The sequence below is a fragment of the Sceloporus occidentalis genome, unplaced genomic scaffold (assembly GCF_023333645.1).
Source record: "Sceloporus occidentalis isolate IW3139 unplaced genomic scaffold, rSceOcc1.0.p SCAF_1, whole genome shotgun sequence".
Lineage (NCBI taxonomy): Eukaryota > Metazoa > Chordata > Lepidosauria > Squamata > Phrynosomatidae > Sceloporus > Sceloporus occidentalis.
The window spans coordinates 130,322,514-130,346,783 of record NW_028316981.1 but is presented as its reverse complement, the minus strand read 5'-3'; the positions used below and the strand labels follow the sequence as shown (position 1 = coordinate 130,346,783).

Below are 24,270 nucleotides of genomic sequence, written 5' to 3'. Positions count from 1 at the left end.
CAAGATTGTGTTTTTCATCTCATTTTATTACTACTAATGGACTGTGGGCTTGTGTAATGAGTTGCCTGTTTATTAAATAAATATCATTTGCACAAGCTAAGCTGCTACATTATTGCCTGAATTCTTAAAGGGGGCTAGTCATGCTAATCTACTGTAGCAAACTAACCAACAAATCAGAGTCTTGTGACATTAACAAATTTCATGAGACATAAACTTTTATGGCCCAAACAGACCTGATTAAATGAACTGAAGTACATGTAAGAGTTAAAAATAAAATGGAGGAGGAAATAAAAGTATTTTTCACCATCAGCTTCTCCTTGCAATATAACACTTCTGTACTACAGTTCTCAACAGTCAATGTAGACAGTGAGGTCTGGGGGTTGGAAGTCCCAAGATACCATTTTTTCCCTACTCTAGATTAGGTATGAAACTAGAATATACTGATTTGTCCACCTACTGATACTAACTGTACAGAAGAGGGAATTAAATTAATTTCTGGTGAAATTCTATCCTCCATATAACTCTCAAAGGCACAGGAGTTGGTCTTCTCTTTTGCAACTGGCTGCACCAGGAATGTACAAATGTGTACGAGGCTTTACTGCCATCAAGTGTTAAGAACCTAGGGTTTTATACTGATTGACTCAACTGTTGGGGAGTCTGTGCTGTTTTTTTTAAAGCCCAATTGCTGAGACGGCCCAGTGTGCCAGAGTCCTTGGCAACCCCAAATGGCTAATTTTAGTTATGATTAGGTCGAAATCATGGTGTCTGTAAGGAAAAATAAAGTTGTTTTTCCAAAGTTGCAAAATTGTCAGGGTGCTTCAAATCTTAATAGTACATCCCACTTTTCAGTTTTATACCTATGCTGTCCTGTCTGTAAGCCATCTGATGGCGTATTCTAAAGCTTCTTCACCTATAAGGGGTGAGCTCTGGAAAGGGCACAAATGTTTCCCCATACTTTCAATACCATTCTCTACTGAAGAAATCAACTAGCAAGCCTGAATTTGGAAAGTTATTTTTATAAGATAATCCATTGCCACTATTCCCTGAAATAGCTGGGAATGATCTATTGCTGTTATTCACTGTTTGAACAGTAACTCATAACTGCAGTTCTTCTGCTCCTTATTTTGCTGTTAGTTTTTAGCAGTACAATCTGGCACACTTCTGGTGGTATCCAGCAGTGCCCACTTTCCTTGGGCCCCACCACTCACTAACCCTGCCCCAAGACCACCTACACTGATCTCCTTCTGCTTTTGGCGATGGTCTTCTATGAGGTTGCCTGTAGTGGCGTTCAGCTTCTCACAGTCTTCCTGTACTTGCAGGATGGTATTTTGGATGTGGCTGAGCATCTCCTCATCCTGATTGTGAAGACAATAGGCTAATTAAAACCAGTACTAAACAGTAGTGGCCCTATCAATCCCCCAGATATGCTCTTATTATAGAATGAAGGAAGGCACAACAATCCTTTCAGAACAAACCAGGACACTGCCCCCAAAACAAATCAGCAAAGGACTTGCTAGTGTACTGCAGTCATCAACATCACTCGGTGAGAAACTCCTGGTGAATTTGCATTCCTGGAGACCATATCAGGCAGACCAATCAGAAATATGAGAATAATGGGGCTTGCAATCCAACATATTAAATTAAACAGAGAGTCTGTGAACATCTAGAAAGCAATGCCATAATCACAAAAAGTCAACATGGGTTTCAGAGAAACAAGTCATGCCAGAGAAATCTGATATCTTTCTTTGATAAAATTACCAGCTTGGTAGATGAAGAGAATGCTGTGGATATAGTATATCTTGATTTCAGTAAGGCTTTTGACAAGGTTTCCCATTATATTCTTGTAAACAAGCTTGTAAAATGTGGGTTAGACAAGGTAACTGTAATTGGTTGACTGGCCAAAGCCAAAGGGTGCTCAACAATGGCTCCTTTTCATCCTGGAGAGAAGTGACCAGTGGGGTCCCACAGGGCTCTGTCCTGGGGCCAGTGTTATTCAACATCTTTATCAATGACTTGGATGACAGAATTGGGGCATACTTATCAAATTTGCTGATGATGACACCAGATTAGGAGGAATAGCTAATACTCCAGAGGACAGGATCAAAATTCAAAACAACCTGAATAGACTAGAAAGCTGAGCCAAAGCTAATAAAATGAAATTCAACACGGAGAAATGTAAGGTACTGCACTTAGGGCAGAAAAATGAAATGCACAGATATAGGGTGGGGGACACCTGGCTGAACGAGACTACGTGTGAAAGGGATCTAGGAGTCCAACTAGACCACAAATTGAATACGAGTCAACAGTGTGATGCAGCAGCTAAAAAGGCCAATGCAATTTTAGGCTGCATCAATTAAAGTATAGTGTCTAGATCAAGAGAAGTAATAGTGCCACTATATTCTGCTCTGGTCAGGCCCCACCTAGAATATTGTGTCCAGTTCTGGGCACCACAATTCAAAAAGGACATTGAGAAACTGGAAGGTGTCCAAAGGAGGGCGACTAAAATGGTGAAGGGTCTGGAAACCATGTCCTAAGAGGAACAACTTAGGGAGCTGGGGATGTTTAGCCTGGAGAAAAGAAGATTAAGAGGTGATATGATAGCCCTGTTTAAATATCTGAAGGGTTGTCATATTGAGGAGGGAGCAAACTTGTTTTCTGCTGCTCCAGAGAACAGGACCCGGAACAATGGATGCAAGCTGCAGGAAAAGAGATTTCACCTTAACATTAGGAGGAACTTCCTGACATTAAGGGCTGTTCGACAATGGAACAGACTCCCTCGGAGTGTAATGGAATCTCATTCTTTGGAGGTCTTTAAGCAGAGGCTGGATGGCCATCAGTTGGGGATGCTTTGATTTGGATTTCCTGCATGGCAGGGGGTTGAACTGGATGGCCCTTTCAGTCTCTTCCAACTCTACGATTTTATGATTCTATATATGGAGGACGCTGGGTTGGGGAAGCCTGGTTTCAACAAGGTAACAATAGTTCCATTCTTCATAAGAAAGGCCTTTAAACATTATCCTGACCTCAGGGGAGCTGACGGTTTGTGCTGTTTGGTTGGTGAATTTTAAAGACTAAGTCATATAGGTGGGGACTAACCTCTTAAGTCTTTCCTATGAAAATGATATATTATTGTGTGCCTTCAAGTTGTTTCTAACATATGGCAATGCTAAAGCCATATCACTGAGTGTTCTTGGCAAAATTTGTTCAGAGGGGCTTTGCTTTTCCTTCTCCTGAGGCTCAGAGAGTGTGAATTGCTCAAGGTCACCCAGTGACTTTCCATGGCCTAACAGGGATTCTAACCCTGTAGAATCATAGTCTAATGTTTACAGCACTACACCATGCTGGTCCTCTCTGGTAGAATACTGAGTCCAAAAGCCACATAATCTGCTCCTTTCCACAAAGGTGAAAGCACGTATTCAGCAACATGGGATCAGCAACATTCAAAGGCTCCAGTATCAAATTAATAAACCACTTACTCAAGTAACAATACACTTCTATCACTATTGCCTTGTATCTGCCATATACTTTGTTTAGGAGCAGTTTTCTAGTTTATGCCTAAATTCAGATGGATTTCTTTATACATTAGTGAAATCTAATTTTTATTGATGTGCAACCAGAGCTAGAGCATTAAGAAGTTTTGTATATATTCTTCTGCAGTTTGCAGTTAGGAGCAAACACCTATGAATTCTCTCTTTACATGTTCCTCCTCTCTAAGTGGAATCCATGGGTAATTTCCATTCCCAAGTGTTGTTGATGTCCAGTGTTTCTTTTCTGTTCCTACACGCCAGTACAATGCCATTTCAATGTGCAAAGAGATAGCAAATATTGGCACTTTATTACAGAAAACAGCAAAGAATAAAAACCTGTCATCTGATGAAAGAGAATCACAAAAAGATATACCTATCATTTTTATCTATAAATAATCTCTCCAGTTTTAGGAACAATCTCAATTTATTTTAATAACGAAGGTACATAGTATCCTTTTGCTATCTAGTGTCCTGCAGATGTTTTGAGTAACAACTCCCACAACCTGCTAGAAAGCACGATGGGCCAGGAGATTATAGGAATTGTATTTCAACATTTCTAGAGGGCACTTGTTTGTGGAAACCTATAACCCGGGGGGGGGGGGGAATAAGAGTTTGACCATAAGAATCAGACACTGTATCTTGTCAACAGAAAAACAGAAACAAGTATCAAGAATGTACACAGAGGCTCAACTACTGAGAAAGAAAGAAAGCAACTGCCACAATTCCTTCATCTATTTTAAATCAAGGATAAAAAAGCAAGTCAAAACAAGGAAATGAACAAATGTAGAGCCAGAAAGTTAAGACGGGCATTCCTAGCTCTGTCCTTCACTAGGTAGGTTTAACTTCTAAGATCAGTTTCTTTAGGTATGCTTGCATTAATTCAGTGCAATTACAGGACTGAAGCTGTATCACTTCATACCACTAGATTGCTAAAAAATCCCACTGGAGCAATATAAAAGTGGAAAACCAGATAGCAGCAATCTGGCAAGGAACAAGGGACAGAGAAAAGCTGAACTGGTGGCCAAGAGCTTCTGATTCAACAAAGATGGCTCAGTACTCTTACAAAAACTGGAAACTTTCCTTCCAAAACAATCTCCAAGGGGCCAGAGTAGGGCTGGCTTGAATGTCTGGTCCACTGTGATTTACAAGGTGTGTTTTGGGGGTTTCCATCACATTTTGAAGCTTAAAAGGGCACGTTCAGGCTGCATGTTCCATGAACTTTTATTCCTCACAAGGCTTCTGGCAACAAAAGTTACCAACTCAGCACTTGTCTCAGAGCCACTGGTAACCTCATTACAAAACATAAGCCTTTTGAAGTATTCAAAAGAGAGGGGAACCCCAGATCACCTCATACACAACAGAAAGTAATATCCCTCTTTTGTCAACAGTAAAATGACTTGTGCCCATTCCCTTGAAGATCCCAAATTTTATTGGGAAGAGGGTGGGGACTTTCATGCAGCATCCAAAATGGCACAAACATACGGTTTTCATACCACAAGTCACAGGTTCAATCCCCACCATGTCCAAATGGAGTGTGAAAGCTTCTGAAATCTTGAAGAGCTAGTGCCATTCAGTGCAGGCAATAAAGAGCTAAATTGCTCTGCTACAGTCCCAAAGCAGCCATTTTCAAGCCTCACTCATATATCAGGCCCCAATCCTCACCACATCCTCCTGCCACCTTCCATCCCACTCCATCCTGTATGCGCACATATACTCTACAAACTTTTTCAGGTCAACCAAGCTACATTGTTGGCCCAGGCCTTACCTGGCGGTGCTTGGGTCTCTTGGCCAGTTTGCCTTCTGCCTGTCTCAACATGAAGTTGTTGATAGAGTCCTGCAGCTGCTCATAGCGCTTGAAAAGCTGGCTAACCTTCTCACTGACATCTAAGCTGCAAGCAGCGCATGTGCCCTGCTGGACCTGAGCTGCCAGCCCAGGCTCCGGGGTGGGTGGCATGCTCATAGACAGCAAGGTGGACGAAGAAGCCATCATATTCTCTATGACAGATCTAAGCTTGTCTAACTGTGGGCAGCAAGAAAGGGAGAGAAAGAGTTTGGCTTTAGGAGGAGCTGGAACAGTAAAAAGTTGTCTTATTTCTAAAGCCCTTTCGAACTGAATTTAGAAAAGTTCCTTTTTTTGTTTTGTGTTAGACTGCAACTCCCCAAATAATTCAGCTAGTGTCTGCCTCATCACATCTGTCACTAAAGTTGCTATTAGTTGCAGAAGGAAAGCTTCCATTAGTGTCATTGGGATATTTTCACCTACCTCTACAGCCCATAGGGCCAACAAGAGCTTCAGAAGGGCATTTTTTGTCAGGACAGCATAGTGTGGGAGCAATGTGACAACAACCTTTATCTAGCAATTCCCAGATAGGGCCTGAACATACACCATGTGCAAAGGGGAGGGCAACACTATGTTGCCTCATGTGTCATGAATGGCGATGTTTTTGGGGGGTTGAGCAGGAGTTTTAGGAACCTTCTCTAGAAATTTCACACAGTACAGCTGAGAGAGAGCAGCTCAGGAAAACAGCTGTACTGTTTTTTGTTTTTTCTTTAATTCTTTGTAATGGTATACATTAAATTGTTTTCTGTGTTATGGCCAGTTTAATTACATATTACTGTAAACCTTATGTAGGTTTTAGCTGTATTGCCTTTAAAGCTCTATGTGGTTTGAGATCAGGTTACCTACAGGATCACTTTCTCCTGTACAATCCACCCTGTATGCTCAGGTCCTCTGAGAAATGTTTGCTCCCGCTGGCCAGGACTAAACTGTTTCCCAGAGAACATTTTTGTCTGCTGCCCCAAGACTATGGAATGGCCTGCTGAAAACGCGGATGGCATTTAAAATGACATTAAAGATACATCTCCTCCAGCAGGCTTATACACAGTCAGTTTTAAAACATGACTTTTTAATTTGTATATTTTAAAGAATGTACTCATATGAATGTACTTTAATGGTTTTATAATAATAATACTAATAATACTTTATTTTTATATACCGCTATTCCTTTTTCAAGATCATAGCAGTGTACAGGTAAAAGGTAATAGTACTGTATTTTAACTGTTGGTTTTATGTGTTTTCTTTTAAATTGTGTTTTGTATCTTAACATGTTGCACCCTGCCGGGAAAGGAATATAAGGAATATAACAATTGTTGTATTGTATATGCTTTCATTGTAAGCCATCTTGAGTACCAGTTTTTGAGGGAAATGGGATACAAATAAAGGTGGTGATGGTGATGATGATTTTTTTAATCCCTGGCTAACTGCAAGGTAAATATCAAATTTAGGAAGTTGAGGAAGAACTCGAATAACTGATCTTGCAAGTTACTGCAATTACCAGGCCTTGCATTGGACCGGTTTATGCTACTCATCTCCTTGTCTGACAGGTATGTCCACGGTCTCCTCATAACGGGAAAAGATTCCAAAAAGATCTGGAACTCAAAAAGGTATTCAGAACCCAGGGAAACTACATTACCATTTCTCATCCTGATGTCACTTGCTGACCTGTTCCTGGAGGTAAATGGCAGTGTCGGTCACAGACTGCTCCAGCGTGGCCTTCCCTGCATCCTGCTTGTTTCTCAGCTCTTTGAGCTCTTTCTCTATGTCCTGCACTGTTGCTCTGTTCCACAAAGCCAGCAACAGAGAAAACAAAAGTCCAATAGGAAAACAAAAGTCATTCTACAGTATATTTATATGCATGAGTGTGTATCTATTGTCCATTACAGCAAACCATCATACATGCACACATACCCCAAATACAGTTATGAGGGAAACTGATAAACCTTACTGAAACCCTGGCCGAGCAAGTGCCAGAATCAGGCATTTCCCCAGCTTTCCAGGCTTTCCCTATATAAACTAGATGTTTGCTTAGCCTTATTTGTTGAGCAACATAATTCATGGCAATGCAAAATTCCCCAAGGTATATGAAACCATCCCAGCAATTCAGCTTCCAGCCACTTTCTCCAGAAATGGCAAGACCATGTGAGGAAGACAGAATACCAGCAAGGTCCTATGCTGAGATAGATAAAACATTTATGTTGAACATAAAGGTCTAACGGGGGCTCTGTAACCATATTTGGCAATTATAGTGCTCCTCTGATTAAAACCCCACTTAAGGCTGATTATGGATACACAGGCCTGGTACAGACTGCCCAAAAAGGGCGGTCTGCCGGCGCCTAGTTTTCCGCCGGGGGGAAAACGCAGCAGACAAACCGCGCGGCTTCCCACCGGCGGAAAAAGGACCTGCAAAAAGCAGGTCCTTTTTCTGCCATAGCGGTGGCATAATGAGTGCACACTTACATAACAATGGCGGCGCCCATGTAAACAGGGCACCACCATTGTTACGCCCTCATCACGTGCTAGGGTTGCGGGGCATGTGGGCACTCCACCCACCAGGCAACCCTCGCACATGACGAGGGCGCTTTAAAGGCCCATCTGTACCAGGCCAAAGTTCCCATGAGTGAGAACCTAATCTTATTAGGGTTCTTAGTTGCGGTCACTCTAGAACTGTATTCAACCAAATGCAACTATTTTTGCAGTTAACACATTGAAGTCTAACTTGCTTCTGGGTGCTCAGCAACAGGGAGGCAGCTCTTATCCACAGACACATCCCTATCCCAGTTTTAACCCTACACAGATTCAGGTGAGAACCCAAACAGGACTTAGATCAATCATCTTTTTTAGCTACGTGGTGCTCAAATGACCATCTTTGTCTTTGCTCTTTCACCTGTTTATTACAGCAAATGCTTTGCCCTGCATTTCAACTCCTCAGATAATATCCACAAATTTTCCCATATCATGTACTTGGGGCCTCAGTACTGTATATACAGTATAGGATGTATAACTAGGAAAATAGCACCATGAAGGGCCTTTACAGACTGGCCTGAAAGACCGGCCTGGGGGCAGAGTTGGGGTGTAGTGTCCTAACGACGCACGCCCGACTGCGCCCCCCAGGGCGTCCTGATACCACATGCCACTCCAGATGGCATGCGGCATCATGGTGCACCTCCAGCTCAGCGTCCAGATGACGCAACGCCAAAGGGGTGCCATACAGCCACACTGCCGCAGCTATGGTACCCTTTGGAGAGCACAAAAGGTAATTGCTTTTTTCGACTCTTTTTTGAACCCTTGGAAGGCCACATTGGAGCAGTGTGAGGTTGCCGTGGCCCTGATCTGGCGCAAAAAGGGGCAGTCTGTAGAGCCCCTAAGACCTTCCAGTGTTTCTTTCACTAGAAAATGCACTCCACCACTAATTTCAGTCAGGCTTCAGTTCCGGCCATGAGCTTCTATCTTAATATACTGTCTAGGCCTCCCTCTTCATGCAGACATTTTCTTCTCAGGTGGAAGACCTTAAGGGAAGGGAAGCCTCTTACTTATGGGGCAAATATGTGCAGCAGGGCTCTTTAGTTCTCTCTACAATACTCTCCTAAGTCATATCCTCACCTACCCACCACCTGCAAATGAACTTCATCTCCAAGGTGGTGCACTAGATGGAGTTTTAAATCTTGTTGCACAGCATACAATCAAGTGAATGAAAACCAGACCGTCTCCACTCCTCAGGTGGATGATTGATGCATTGCAGTGGGTTCTAATGCCTGTTGCTGGCATGAAGCCTACAAGAAGTTTACTAGGTGACTACCTGGTCCTTGAGTCAAAGCAGGCATCCCAGTCCTGCCTTGTAAGATGTTACTGTTTAAGGGCCTTTACCTTCTCAGGCCTTTGACAATTCTTTCAAACCTATTTCAACACACTCAAATTATATTTATCTTACACAATGTGAGAATAGTTACATTGAACAACATAAAATATTTAAATATAAAAACAAATCTATAAATTGTGCCCCAAATATAGCAAAGTTACAGAGAAACTGCTGAAGCAAAATTATCAGTATGAGGGCTGAACTGCACCAAGATGACCCTTGCCATTTTTTTTTATTTCAGGGGCCTTTTCATAATACACTATTATGGCACTATGATTCCATTTTAGCTTCCAGGACAACATCTTATGGAACCCTGGGACTCACAGATTCCAGGAGGACATTTAAAATCCTCAGCCAAAAGCTCCTGACAAAATTAAAAGCCCCAGGATTCCACAAGATACAGTCATGGCATTTAAAGTGAAATTATAGCCCTATAATTGTGTATTGTGGCACGGCCCAGGCTAGCTGATTCTGAAAGGGCAACACTAGGTTTGATCTTTCTTCTGACTACCTCTTCAGAAAATGTCACCAGTGTTTAAAACAAATTGTCAAATTAACAATCTGTAAGCTGGTCTGGGAGTCTTTGTAGCTGAAGAGTGGGGTATAAATACACTAAATAAATAAATAAATAAATAAATAAATAAATAAATAAATATGAAACAAAATGTCAGTACTTGATAAATAGTGGGTGCATTTGATACACCAAGTGTATACACCAGTTATTTTAATTGCTGGATGATTTTCTTTATTTAAAAAAACTAAAAACAAGGACATGTCAAAAATATGAATGATTGATAAAACATCATGTCAATCCTTTTTTCATCAGAAAACCTTGTAGAAATACAAACAAACAGTAACACTTCTCTCAAAGTGTCTTACAGATTCATTTACTATCTTGGTACTTCTCCTTAACACATAGGTTAGACCAGAAGTTAGAAACTTATTTTTAAAACAAACTGTAGCTAATTTTAGTTAAAAAGTGCTGGCAGGTCCCATTTGTTACTGCTATAATTATATTTTTCAAAAAGCAATTTTTTACTTTTCAATTTCTTGAATATAACTAATATTGATGTCTTTTAGTTATTTGTAAAAATCCTGAATCCTACAATCTGCTGGCCTGTGAAAACCCACTGTCCCATCAACCTCACTGCCAGCTCAATGAACACAAGGCAGCAGCATTAGAATCATAGAATTGGAAGAGATCACAAGGGCCATCCAGTCCAACCTCCCTGCCATGCAGGAACTCACAATCAAAGCACCCCCGACATTTTGCACAGCATGAGCCAGAACTCGAACCAGGTGAAATTTCTCCTCTACAATTTAGTGAGGTCAAATCCTGTAGTAATAACTAAAATGTTGAGTTCCACAGCAAAAGGAGAGACATTATACTTCACCAAATAATAATTGTACTGTGACACATTACCTCAATTATTATTTTTAAAAAGGAATTAATTACAAGTAACTAGTACATCTGGGATTTACAATGTCTTATTTGGACCTGTTGAAGCAAGATCATGGCTTTCCCTCACACAACAAGCATAAGAATTTCAAAAAATGCTTGCAGTATTGGTTTTGAAAGGACCTGCCACTACAAACCTATGTATCCACTAATTAAATTGGTGTGGAATTTGCCCATTAGTGGCTTTCTATAGTCTAGTCATGTATAGTCATGTTGCTGGATTTTGTTTACCTGAGATAACCTATCTGCATGTTGATCTGACCAGCTCCCTCCACTTTCTCCTCTGCGTCTTGTCCTGCTAGTTCTCCTTCAAATACATCTTGAATCTTCCTTAACTAGAACCATAATTAGAGAAAAACTTAAAAAATCATTTTTGTCTTTGGTGAAAGAACACAAACTTTCCAATATGGAATTCCTTAGAAGAAAAGTGGCCACCCCCTACTTGCTGAAAATAGTAATGACTACTTTGTTCTGTGGAGTACATCCTGAGCAGTACAGGCGCATGTCAGTTAATAAAGCCTCTGACAAAGAACTCTTTTTAGGAAGTATTTTTATGGCTGTCCAGCCTCCTTTCTCCTCATTGTCCTGTCTAGCTGGAAGATTTTTTAGCAGCATCAGCACTGATACTGAAGCAGGGATAGAGAAACATAGACTCTCAGTGCTGGGTTGCAGCAGCATGTCTGCAGTAAAAAAAGGCAAGAAAATGTGAAAGAGCCAGACTCTACTCAAGCTGATCCTACTGCAGCTGTTTATGTTGTCAACAACAAGAAAGGTAATAAATAGCACCTGCCTACAAAATCCTTAATGAACATGTGCAAACAACAAAACTGTGAGAAAAGGAAAAAGCAGATAAGCCTGCTTCACCAGCTACCCCAGTATTAAAGAAAAGATAGATCTGTAAGTCTGGCCTCCAAAGTGGAAATAAGATAAATAGAGGCTGGTGAAAGAAAAAGCCATCCGTGAATGCATTTTGAAAAATGCTTTAAAGGAGGTTCAGATGTTTTTGTTTATCCGTGCAAGACTTGCCTGACTTGGTTGTTTCATTTCAAACATGCATATAGCTAGTTTTGAAAAAAGTTTGCGGAAACATATTAATCTGCTATTCTTTTGTAGAGGGTCTGGGAACCTTTCCCTATTTTTCAATGTTATTTCTGCCTCTGGTACCAAATTTTCTGTTAAACAAGCAATGCCCAGGATTACATTATTATTATTATTATTATTATTATTATTATTATTATTAACCTTTATTTTTGCAGGCCACAATAAATCGTCATCCTTGTAGGTCACACAGTATGAAAACAGAGTCATGCTATTTGCTGGCGTTCCTCTGGCTGCCCGGTGTTTATAAACATCTACTTTGTTAACTGAGATCTATCTGTACTTTCACTTATACCAATCCAGAGCTGAACATGGTTCTAGAGTGAGGATGAGCATCCTGGGCTTCTCAAAATGTGGTTTAATTTCATCAGTCCCTCAAAATAACCAGTTCCTATCCATTTACCCAACATCTTGCTGTTCTGTTGTCCTCACCACTTCCAGACCCACACTCTGGGTTTAAGTCAAACCAAAGCATCAAGCCATAGCAGTGCAAAATAGATGGACCTTTCCAAGAATAAATATGTGGTAAACCTGATGGCTCTTCTGCCATACCTTTCTCTGATCCTAAAAAGGATGGAAGGAACACATTTGGGGGAGGGATGGAGAAATGAGGGATGTGGAAAAAGGAAAAGGTGGAAGAAGATGACCAAGATTTGTTGGCATTTCGTTTGAGGGAGCCTTTTGGATGGAATGGCTTGGGCAGAAAGAGAATGAATATAAAAATAAATACAGAAATGACTGGAAAATGAAAAAAATGGATGGTCGTAAAACAAAATGCATCACGTCTAAAAGAATATCAGTCAGATCCATGAATAGTTCGAAGCATACAGGGAATATTAATATAAGACTGCAGTAACTAAAACATATGTGCTTGTCCTAGGTACTGTAGCTTTAATCTTATCTCCAACTCATTTAGATAACAGGTGGAAGTTGCAGTAGAAGTTCTTTACACTAAGACAATCTCACTACTTTTACTTAGATCTGAGAATTAACGTTATCCTTATCCAAGAATTTAAAAATTATTAATATCTGTGGAGAAAAAAAGAAATGACTGAAAATGCTGTAGCAAAGCATACAAAAATTTAGCCATCAGAAATACATATACAAAATTTAGCCAAGAGAAATTTAGCCAAGAGAAAGAGAATGGCTTCCACTTGGTACTTCTGGGTTTGTGTAAATTCCTTTTGAGAAATCCTGACTATAACCAATCAGCAAGCATGCTGTCCCTCACCTTCTCTTTCTCAGTTTTCATATCTTCTTGCATGGACTTGATTGCAGCAAGCTTTTCTGGAAGGTCAGGTGGGATGACGGCAATATTCTTATAAACTATCCAGGAATAAGAAAATAGATTTATCAATAGACCAAGTGTGCTTTTAGGATATTCAAATGGGATATGTAACAAAATGTGGGACATGGTGTCCCCCTGTTCAGGGTTCCAACCATTCACCTTTCCATGACACCCTGTGCCATGCCATTCCATTCCCACTGAGTGTACGAAGTCCTGATATTTTCAAGGTTTCATACTTCCCTCTCCCCACTTACAGCTCCCCCCACAAAGCATTTTTGTACTTCTGGAAACCCTGGGCTTCTCCCAAGCCTCACTCTCAGGCACAAGCAGTGCTGTTTTGAAAACCTGGGGCTCATTCCCACTTACATTTAAACCAGTTTGCAATTTGCTTGTGCTCTGTGTTAGTAAATTGATTCCAAAAAGTTTGTTGTTCCCACTATGAAAGTGGATCTTTTCATTATCTCCTTTAATCGCTTATTTTTGGCACGATTGTCGTCCCCACTACTTTGCGCCACTTCAAAATACATGTCAATCATTTGTGCGTCATCAGAGAGGTTAGAGAGGTTAAGAACAATAAAAAGGGCTTTTTTGGATATGTTCGCAGCAAAAGGAAGAAGAAGGAAACGGTAGGGTCACTGCGTGGAGAAGATGGCAAAATGCTAACAGAAGACAGAGAAAAGGCAGAATTACTCAACACCTTCTTTGCCTCAGTCTTCTCAGAAAAGGCAAAGGGTGCTCAACCTGAGGATAATGGAGCAGAGGACAGAATAGGGGAATTTCAGCACAGAATAAGTAAAGAGATAGTAGAGGAACACCTTATTAATCTAAATGAATTTAAGTCTCCGGGACCAGATGAACTCCATCCAAGGGTATTAAAAGAACTGGCAAATGTAATATCGGAGCCATTGGCAATAATCTTTGAAAACTCCTGGAGAACAGGAGAGATCCCAGCTGACTGGAGGAGGGCAAACGTTGTCCCCATCTTCAAAAAGGGGAAAAAAGAGGATCCCAACAATTATCGTCCAGTTAGTCTGACATCAATACCAGGAAAGATTCTGGAGCAGATCATTAAACAGAGAGTCTGTGAACATCTAGAAGGCAATGCCATAATCACAAAAAGTCAACATGGGTTTCAGAGAAACAAGTCATGCCAGACAAACCTGATCTCTTTCTTTGATAAAATTACCAGCTTGGTAGATGAAGGGAATGCTGTGGATATAGTATATCTTGATTTCAGTAAGGCCTTTGACAAGGTTTCCCATGACATTCTTGCAAACAAGCTTGTAAAATGTGGGCTAGACAAAGGAACTGTTAAATGGATCTGTAATTGGTTGACCGGCCGAACCCAAAGGGTGCTCAACAATGGCTCCTTTTCATCCTGGAGAGAAGTGACCAGTGGGGTCCCACAGGGCTCTGTCCTGGGCCCAGTGCTATTCAACATCTTTATCAATGACCTGGATGACAGAATTGGGAGCATACTTGTCAATTTTGCAGATGACACCAAATTAGGGGGAACAGCTAATACCCCAGAGGACAGGATCAAGATTCAAAATGACCTGAATAGACTAGAAAGCTGGGCCAAAGCTAACAAAATGAAATTCAACACAGAGAAATGTAAGGTATTGCACTTAGGGCGGAAAAATAAAATGCACAAATATAGGATGGGTGACACCTGGCTGAATGAAACTACGTGTGAAAGGGATCTAGGAGTCCAAGTAGACCACAAGTTGAACATGAGTGAACAGTGTGATGCGGCAGCTAAAAAGGCCAATGCTATTTTAGGCTGCATCAATAGAAGTATAGTGTCTAGATCAAGAGAAGTAATAGTGCCACTGTATTCTGCTCTGGTCAGGCCCCACCTAGAATATTGTGTCCAGTTCTGGGCACCACAATTCAGAAAGGACATTGAGAAACTGGAGCGTGTCCAAAGGAGGGCGACAAAAATGGTGAAGGGTCTGGAAACCATGCCCTATGAGGAACGACTTAGGGAGCTGGGGATGTTTAGCCTGGAGAAAAGAAGGTTAAGAGGTGATATGATAGCCCTGTTTAAATATTTGAAAGGATGTCATATTGAAGAGGGAGCAAGCTTGTTCTCTGCTGCTCCAGAGAACAGGACCCGGAACAATGGATGCAAGCTGCAGGAAAAGAGATTCCACCTGAACATTAGGAGGAACTTCCTGACAGTAAGGGCTGTTCGACAGTGGAATGCACTCCCTCGGAGGGTGATAGAGTCTCCTTCCTTGGAGGTCTTTAAACAGAGGCTGGATGGCCATCTGTCAGGGATGCTTTGAATTGGATTTCCTGCATGGCAGGGGGTTGGACTGGATGGCCCTAGTGGTCTCTTCCAACTCTACGATTCTATGATTCTATGATCAGTGACGTGAGTGACAGCCCAGGCAGCCCAGCTTGGGAACTATTTTTTTTTAAACAAACTGATATAAAATTCATGCAACTACTTCCCTCACTATGAGTGGCCATCGGATCGCCTGGGTAATTGTAAGTAGTTGCAAAACCAATGAATCAAATCTTCTATCAATTAAAAAAAATGACAAAATTTGATTGATTGGTTTTGCAACTACTTGCCTCACTGATTGTAAGTAACTGCAAGATCAATGAATCAAATATTCTATCAATTTTATTTTTAAAAACAACATGCACCCATAGGTCACCCTACAAGCACAAAAGCAGTGCGGGGGGATGGTGGATCTACCAAAAACTGAGGAGGGATGGTAAACACCCCTCTGCCATTAGTCCTTCCCCTCCAGAATTATGCAATTAAGATCCGTCATTCCCACTTGTTGAACGAATCAATTCTTTTCAAAAGAACTGCCAAAGAACTAGTGTCAGGAAAGAGAGATTTTTGTGTGTGTGTTTGCCTTGCTTCACCATGGTTGAAACCAATCATAGTAGTATTGGAACTGGTTTCAAAAGGGAACAATGGTCATATAACCCAATCAGCAATTCGCTTTAAATCATAGTGGGAACGCGGCCATAAAATCTGATGCCCAGAGTTGGCGTGTGTGAGAGAGATACATAGAGGCAGGGAGGGGGCTCCTAAAGACAGGCAAATGTGTCAGGAGGTTCTTGTATTTGTTGCTGCAGAGCGTAGGTTTTTTAAAATATCCAAATGATGCTTCTGTTTTCCAAGATTATGTTTTGGCAACTGCTGGCACCAGATGCAACATTTCATTCTCACTCTCCGATGGCTTTCCAACACGTATTGAAACAGAAAGGTATTCTCCACTCTTTTTAATTTTTTAAAAGATTACAGTACATCGGTGCATCAAACTGCACTTTTGCATTATAGCTATCTGATTCTAATTTTTTTTTTTTAATTTGAGGGGTAACATTTTTCCTTCAAACCATAGGAGCACCTCAACAAACTCTGTCCAGGTTTTAGAAAACCTTCAAGGAAGCCCCAGTGAAGATCTAAGAATTTGGTACAAACAGCCCCCAAAAAGAATGGAACAAGTGGAGACAGATGTGACAAAGCACAAAACCCAAGCAGCAATATCTTGAAAAATCACACTTCTTTAGACCAATCTAGAAGAGCCCAAGATAAAGAGGAAGAAAGAAATTATTTTTTAAATGATTGATTTCCAAGTGTAACACTCCAAAATGTTTGGGTTATCAGGTTCCCCCCTCTCCTCCAAACTGGTAGCCATCAATGCAGAAAACAAACAAATGCTAGCCAGCTCTGAAAATCTGCTCAAATAGGTTAGGATATTTGTGAAACTTGAAAAAATATAGAAAAAAATATTATGTGAGAGAGCTTGGAAATGCTCCTTTGGTGGGAGGGCAGAGTATGCAGATCCCCAAATCCTCCAGCCAGCAACATGTTGCCTGAAGGATTATGAGAGGTGGAGTTCAAAAAATTATTATCTTCAAGCTATGCTTGTACTCCCACAATTCCTACCTGCATCTGTGAGGAAGTCTTGCAACCTGCGGAGATCTGCATGACCACACTTATACTGATCCAGCATGTTGATCTGGTCTCTTAGAGCATAATAGAGTTCAGTCAGCTGTGCAAGGGAGCGCAGAGCATCCACTGTCTCAGCGTAGCGGGGCGGAGCCAAAGTAGTTCCAGAGGGAGACTCAGGATATTGCACGGGAGTTGTTGAAGGCAATATTGGGGATGTTGGGGGTGTGATACCAAGAGTGGGGCCAGGTGGTACGGCAAGTTGGCCTGTTGCAGGCGATGCTCCAGGTTCACCAGGCTGATATACAGGAGGGTAGGGCCAGGAAATGGCAGGCTGACCAAAATATCCAGGTTGGACACCTGGAGGTCCAGGCTCAGCTCCGGGATAAATGGCAGTTAGGACAGGAAATTCAGACTGTACCCCAAAAACTCCAGCTTCATCTCCAGGATATACTTCTTGGGCTCCAGGAGCACCTGGTTCAATCCCAGGACCTCCAGGATAGGAAGGCCCAACCCCATGTTCTCCAGGCGGAACTCCAGGAGCTCCAGGATAGGCAGACTCAGCTCCAGGCGCACCTGGCTGAGCTCCAGGAGCATCTGGCTGGGCTCCAGGAGCTCCAGGCTGGGTCCCAGGATAGGTTGCTTGTGCCCCAGGGGCTCCAGGCTGGGCTCCAGGATAGGCAGCTTGGGCTCCAGGGCCTCCAGGCTGAGCCCCGGGATAGGCTGCTTGGGCCCCAGGATAAATGCCAGGTGCTCCAGGATATACTGCTTGAGCTCCAGGAGCCCCAGGATATGCTGTCTGGGCCCCAGGATAAGCCCCAGGCACTCCAGGATAGGCTCCAGGTGCCCCAGGATAAGCTGTTTGGCCACCTGGAGCTCCAGGATATACCCCAGGTGCCCCAGGATAAGGTCCGGGTGCCCCAGGATAAACTGCATAACCTCCTGGAGCTCCAGGATAGGCTCCAGGTGGCCGAGGATAGGCTCCAGGTGCTCCAGGATAGGCTGGTTGGGCTCCAGGAGCTCCAGGATAAGGCCCAGGAGCAGCATAAGCTGCTTGTGTGCCAGGAGCTCCAGGCTGAGCCCCGGGAGCTCCAGGCTGAGCCCCGGGAGCCCCAGGATAAGGTGCTTGAGCTCCAGGTGCTCCTGGATAGGACCCTGGCTGGACCCCAGGACCTGCAGTTTGACCTCCTGGAAATGGTGCCTGGGCTCCAGGAACTCCTGGTTGGGCTGCAGGATAAAATGCTTGAGCCCCTGGAGCTCCAGGATAACCTGGCTGAGGCCCAGGAACTGCTCCTGGCTGGCCCCCAGGATAACCTGCTCCTGGTTGGGCCCCAGCAATGCCAGGCGGGGCTCCTGGAGCCCCTGGTAAGGCAGCTTGAACACCTGGGGCTCCTTCTCTTCTGTAAGTCCCAGGCTGGGTTCCTGGAGATCCAGGGGTTCTGCCTTCTGGAGAGGAGGTAGAACCAGTTGGAGAACGCAAGACTGGACTTGTCTCCTAGAAATAAACAGAAGGGAAATGGGTTCAGTGGCAGAAAATGAACCAGATGAATTCACAAGGAAAAGGGTTAGGCACAAGGAAGTTAAGAGGTAAACATTCAGTACTAATAAACAATCTTCAGCCAGTCACTGCTTGGGTCAGGGGAATTACCACAGGCCTCTCACATATAGTACAGCCCACACTCTCTGAGAATGTCAGCTATTTCACATAGAATAGGCAACATTATATTGAGAACCAATGTGGTGTTGTGGTTTGAGTGTGGGACTGCACTCTGGAGATCAGGATTCAATTCCCCACTTGGCCATGGAAACCTGCTGGGTGACCCTGGGTGAGTCATATGCTCTCAGCCTCCCAGAAACCCATGATAGGGTCATCTTAGGGTCACCATAAGACAGAAATGACTTGAAGGCACAAAACAATAAAGGCAACATTATGATCCTTTCATGCTTCTGCAATATCAGAAGCCAGCATGAAGGAAGTGATAAAGTGCTGGAGTTTGAGCAAGGAGGCCCAGGTTCAAAGTTGCTGCTGGACCACAGAACTTACCAGACCAGTTACATTCTTTGTGTCTAACTTATCTTAAAAGTGTTGTGAGGCTAAAGGACAGGAGCATGAAAAGCTCTACAGCTCTTCTGAGCAACTTGGAAAAAAGGTAAAACAAAAATTATACAAGAATGAGGAAGAGTAAAAATTCTCTTAAATATATTCACAACCACTATATTAAAATAAAATAAAATAAAATATACACATAAATTTATAGATGTTTTTAAAAGATTTATTTTTATTGGCCACATCTGTACAAATTCAACTGGAAAAGTCATGAGAATCAAAGTAGATTTGGTTTTTAAAAGGTGGTTTTGCCCATTTCAGTTTTACATGTATCTTTGTTTGCGATGAAAAAGGTGTCCTTAACATCACTCTAAAAATCCTCACAAACCACTAACAGTTTAGGAGTAGACAACATACTGGACAATATACAGTGGGCTCTTGTTAGCCATGGGCTTACCATCTATGGATTTGAGCTTCCTTCTGCAAATGGCAAGCCTCGGTTGTTGTTAATGGAGTTGTGCGCACATCGTGTGGCAACAGGAAACAACAGGACTTGAGGTCCCTCATTTTTTCTTATCCATGGGGCCATCTGGAATGGATCCCCCGTATATACAAAGAGACAACTGTAATTCATAGAGCTGCATGCTTAACTCTTACCCATGACAGAAGTAAGGGGATATGTGCAGTTCCTCAGTTGTGAGAAGAGGACAATCTACACATCCTCAGAGACAAACTATCTTATTTCCCATACCTTTGGGCACTGAAAAAAGATTCGAGGGCTCAGTGACATGAGCCTGACTCCTCCCTTTGGAAAAAGACTACATTTTGCTCTCTCTTGTAGCCCAAATACTTAAAATCCCTGGCCAATTATCTTCTGGTACCCCAGCCTTCAACGTCCATGATCTGAACAAAAGTCATGTAGAAATACAGTATAGGAGGTTCACACATTAAACTTGGCTACACAACTTCTTTTGACAGAGACTCTCAATTAAAAAACTACTGATCAGCTGCAGCTGTCTCCATCCCTGCACTATTAGGAAAGCGGGGGGGGGGGGGGGGGAGGAACCCCAACCCCCACTCCAGAAATCTGATTTATAACTCAAAGGATGGTTTGAGGAGAAGGGCTCCTAGCCCAGATCTCCAGCACAAGGCATGGCTCTGTCTTTTCCTGAAAAGTAGGATGTGAGAAGAAGCAGTGGGAAATCACAGGGAAGTTACAAGTGAAAAATGATGTCTAGACCTCTTGAAGGAGACAAGGCAATTGCATGGTAAGAGTAAAGGCTGGGGGAATCTAGTCTGCTGAGAGACAGAAAAGGAGTGGATTCCATACTGCATGTAGAAGAGGGACAAATTCCAGATCTCCTGTGTCACCTGCTCACTTACCAAGATGGGACTCTGTATATGGGCCTGCCAGAATCTCCTGGTTACCCATGACTACCAGACTAGTACTTAAATACAAGACTGAAGTAATTGGGTACTTGGAAGACATAGATTTCTGTCATTGTTCTGACTCCTCAATATTCCCATTTACTGTTTGGTGAATTCTATGATACACCGTGAGGCAGATCAGAGCTAAAAAAATACAGCTGGGTTGAAAGCAACAAAACATGGCCCAAAGGCTCAAACTAATCAATAAAAAGTCTAAAGAAACTAAGGCTAATTCTAAGGATACAGTGGTGGTTTTTCAAAACTGGATTCTGTATACCCACAGGTGACCCATAGGGATGAAATTATACTATTGTACCAGTTTATAACAACATTTATATTTTGCAAAAGCCTGGCTGCAGAGCCAAATGGTGGCTTGGTGGGCACTTAACTTTGCAGTTGTTGTTGTGTATCTTCAAGCCATTTCTGACTTATGGCAACTCTAAGGTGGACCTACCATGTGGTTTTCCTGGCAAGATTTGTTCAAGGTGGTGGGGGGGGTCTTTGCCTTCCTCTGAGGCTGAGAGTGAGTGACTTGCCCAAGGTCACCCAGTGGATTTCCATGGCTAAATGGGGTTTCAATTTAGTTGCAAGTTTTACTTTAATTAGCCTCAAGGGGCACTAGTTGCCTTTTGGCTACAGAACAGGGACATTTATGAAATTTAGGATGATGCTAAAATGTGTGTCTTTTGGATGTACAAAGCAGTCCTCTTGGTCCAAAAGGGAAGCCCTGAGGTATCTTCAATTGCTTGTTCCGAATCTATGTTTTGAAATATTTGAAAACAACAACACAAACTCATGACTTTCCTCATCAAGGAAGGTATAAAACCATGTGTCAGGTTGTGGTGATCAAATACACTCAGAACCACAGCGTGGCATGTTACTTTGAAAAAATAATTTGATAATTGCTACTTTCCTAGAGTGATATGCTGTCATTAATCATTACTTAAAAAGTAATTCTTTAGTATAACTTTTGTAATTTTTCACTTTTGAGTTGCATTTTAATTAATTTTAAGAAGAAAAATACTCTCAAAAATAATGATATGACCAACAATTTCTCTACAAATAAGCCCCTCAAAACCATCATTTTAGAAAAAGCATGTTATAATTTGAATACATTAATGATATTACTAGATTTTTTTTTACTTTTTGAAACTAATTCCATTGAAAATGTTGTTATCCTAGCAAATATCCCATTACATTACCACATGTTACTTCCACGCTCTTCTCAAGATATGAGTTCCTCTTCAACATATCGGTACTCATCCTTGACAAGAGACTGGTCAGTCGTTATGTTCTTTATACTCTGCACATACTGAGGGGCACTTTCATTTATTCTAAGTTCATGGATCCTAGGCTTGAAATTCTAGCAGCCATCTTTGCTGTGCATCGGCAACATGAATCACGTCCTGTGAATAATTATTAAACATTCTGGCAAGATGGTGATTATATCCCTGTTGGGTGGCAAAGTACACAGCAAGAAGGTCCAGAAATGGGAGCGAGGCAAAAGTTGTTTGGTTCTCATTTAATACAAACTACTTTGCATTTTCTAAACTAATATGCAACTTCAAAGCAATCATCCTTTAGTTCATCCCCCCCTCCCCCCACATTTTCTGAATTACAGTATACAGTTGGCCCTCCCTATCCACAGATTTGTTATCCATGGATTCAACCATCCTTGGCTTGAAAATATTTTTAAAATATATAAATTCCAAAATGCAATCCTTGATTTTACCATTTTATGTAAGGGATAACATTTTACTATGTCACTGTTTTTAATGGGACTTGAGCATCCATGGATTTTGGTATGTGGGAGGCAGGGCGGCACTGGAACCAAAGCTCAGCAGATAACCTAGAGCCCACTGTACAATGCATGTATGCCTTCAAGTCATCTGTTGTCTTATGGAGACCCCATGAGTTTCATAGGGTTTTCTTAGGCAAGGAATACTCGTAGTAGAATTCCCCTAATAAAAATGTACACATTGCCAAACAAATTGTGTAGAAAACAAATATATTATTGATATTTACATAGAAAAAAAATAAACATGTTACAGAAAAATGCTTCCAAGGTGCATATTTTAAAGAAAATTGCACACTAAAAGGCACATGAATATTTGTGCAAACTTTAAAACATATGCTCACAAACTGATATAAAGACAGAACAAAGTAATATCAGCCTTGAGGGGAAATTTAAATATTATAAAAAGTAAAAGACATATTAGGGCATCCCTGGGCCAAAAAAGTCAATATGACCCACTCATTTGTTTAAGTGTGGGAAACCTTCATTATTCCAAATATGGTTGAACTACCATTGCCAGCATTCTTCACCACTAGCCAGGCTGACTGGGGCAAGTCCAACAACAGGTCAAGGGTTGCACATTCCCCAGGTCTGCAGCAATGCATCATCATCGTCGTCATCGTCATCGTTCTGTGCTTACTGCATACAAAAGGCAGTGGTACTCTGCCTCTGGAACAGCGTTCCCCAGGAGGCTCACTTGACACTTTATCATTGTTTCAGTGCCAAGAGAAGGCCTCCATGTTAATCTAGACCTTATACTGTTACACTTTTGGTTTTAAGGTCACCACTGCTAATCTTTCCTCACATTTCTACTGAGAGAAGGAAAGGCTGCATTTTTAGAATGCATTTGTTCAGGCTGCATTTATTGCTTTTGTTGTGCATTAATCACTGTATTGTATTTTAATATTGTATTTTATTCTTAGTTTTATAAACTGCAGGGCAAACACATACCGATGTGTGGCAGCTAAATGAAATAAATGAGCTGATCAACAACTTCTAATTCTACTTAGAAAAATCCTGAAATGACAGCCCCACCCACTTAACACTAGTCAAACTAAGAGGACAGAATGTGCTGCACAGTACACTGGCTGCATATTTATAACATTTTTCATACAAAATAAATATATTAAACTATAGCACAAGAGACAACATACACGTGTGTGTGCCTCATCCTGGTATTTGTTACATTTACATTTCACCTTTCTTCCAAGTAACTCAAGGTGGTATGAAAGCTCCTCTTCCTCCCTATTTTTATATCCTCACAATAACCCTGTGAAATAGGTCTGGATGAGTTAAAGTGATTGGGGAAAGGTCATCCAATCAACTTCATGATCAAATGTGAACTTGAAGTGGAGTCTCCCTAGTACCCCTCTGACCATCAAATCTTTTATTACACATGCATGCACATACATGTGTGTGTTTGCACACATACACTTTTAGTGATATAGTTGGATAAGTTAATGTTTATTGTGAGCTACATGGAATACATGTAGCACAGGAAAGTAACACAATACTAAGAACTAAACAAAAATACTATATAGAGAGCTGTTTCCTGGTTATCCTCATTGGTTCCAAGAAACCAGACTTACAGGGGTTGGACTCCTCTTGCCTTTCACAAGGACATCCTCAAGAACCTCCCAGCGCACCATGTTGCTCATTTCCTCTGGGGAAGGAAACTGGCTTAGCCTCCTCTCTATGTCTTTCTAAAGAGAAACAAAAACATTAATAAGGTCACAATTTCTTCACCACACTTAGCAACATTGAGAACACTGCTCTCACCTTTATTCATTGTTCAGTAGGAAGACTTGATGCTGAAGTAGGCAAGAAATACCCTGGCCAATATTTGGAGAATTCTTTGAGAGTTTTTTAACCCAGTGGTGAGGAACCTTTAGTTCAACAGCTGTTTGACCTGCAACTCCTATCAAATTCACCCAGAATAGTCAATTGTAAAGTATCAAAGAAATAAACAAAATCTTCTGGTGGGACAAAATTTCCATTTTGAGGCAAGTGTAG

General features: G+C 41.7%; 1 protein-coding gene across 3 annotated transcripts in view; it reads right to left on the bottom strand.

Annotated features, from left to right (window-relative positions):
• Positions 1 to 24,270, bottom strand: part of QRICH2 (glutamine rich 2) — a 65,220-nt gene that overhangs the window by 26,764 nt on the left and 14,186 nt on the right. For 2 of the 3 annotated variants that reach the window (XM_089535346.1, XM_089535355.1), the window contains exons 4-10: positions 23,847 to 23,960; positions 16,985 to 18,482; positions 13,012 to 13,106; positions 10,914 to 11,017; positions 7,030 to 7,144; positions 5,293 to 5,547; positions 1,233 to 1,355 (exon numbers count right to left, since the gene is read on the bottom strand). In XM_089535346.1, coding sequence (XP_089391472.1) covers positions 1,233 to 1,355; positions 5,293 to 5,547; positions 7,030 to 7,144; positions 10,914 to 11,017; positions 13,012 to 13,106; positions 16,985 to 18,482; positions 23,847 to 23,960 — 2,304 coding nt within the window. The remainder of the gene's footprint in view (positions 1 to 1,232; positions 1,356 to 5,292; positions 5,548 to 7,029; positions 7,145 to 10,913; positions 11,018 to 13,011; positions 13,107 to 16,984; positions 18,483 to 23,846; positions 23,961 to 24,270) is intronic. The other variant, XM_089535363.1, reaches the window with a different exon arrangement.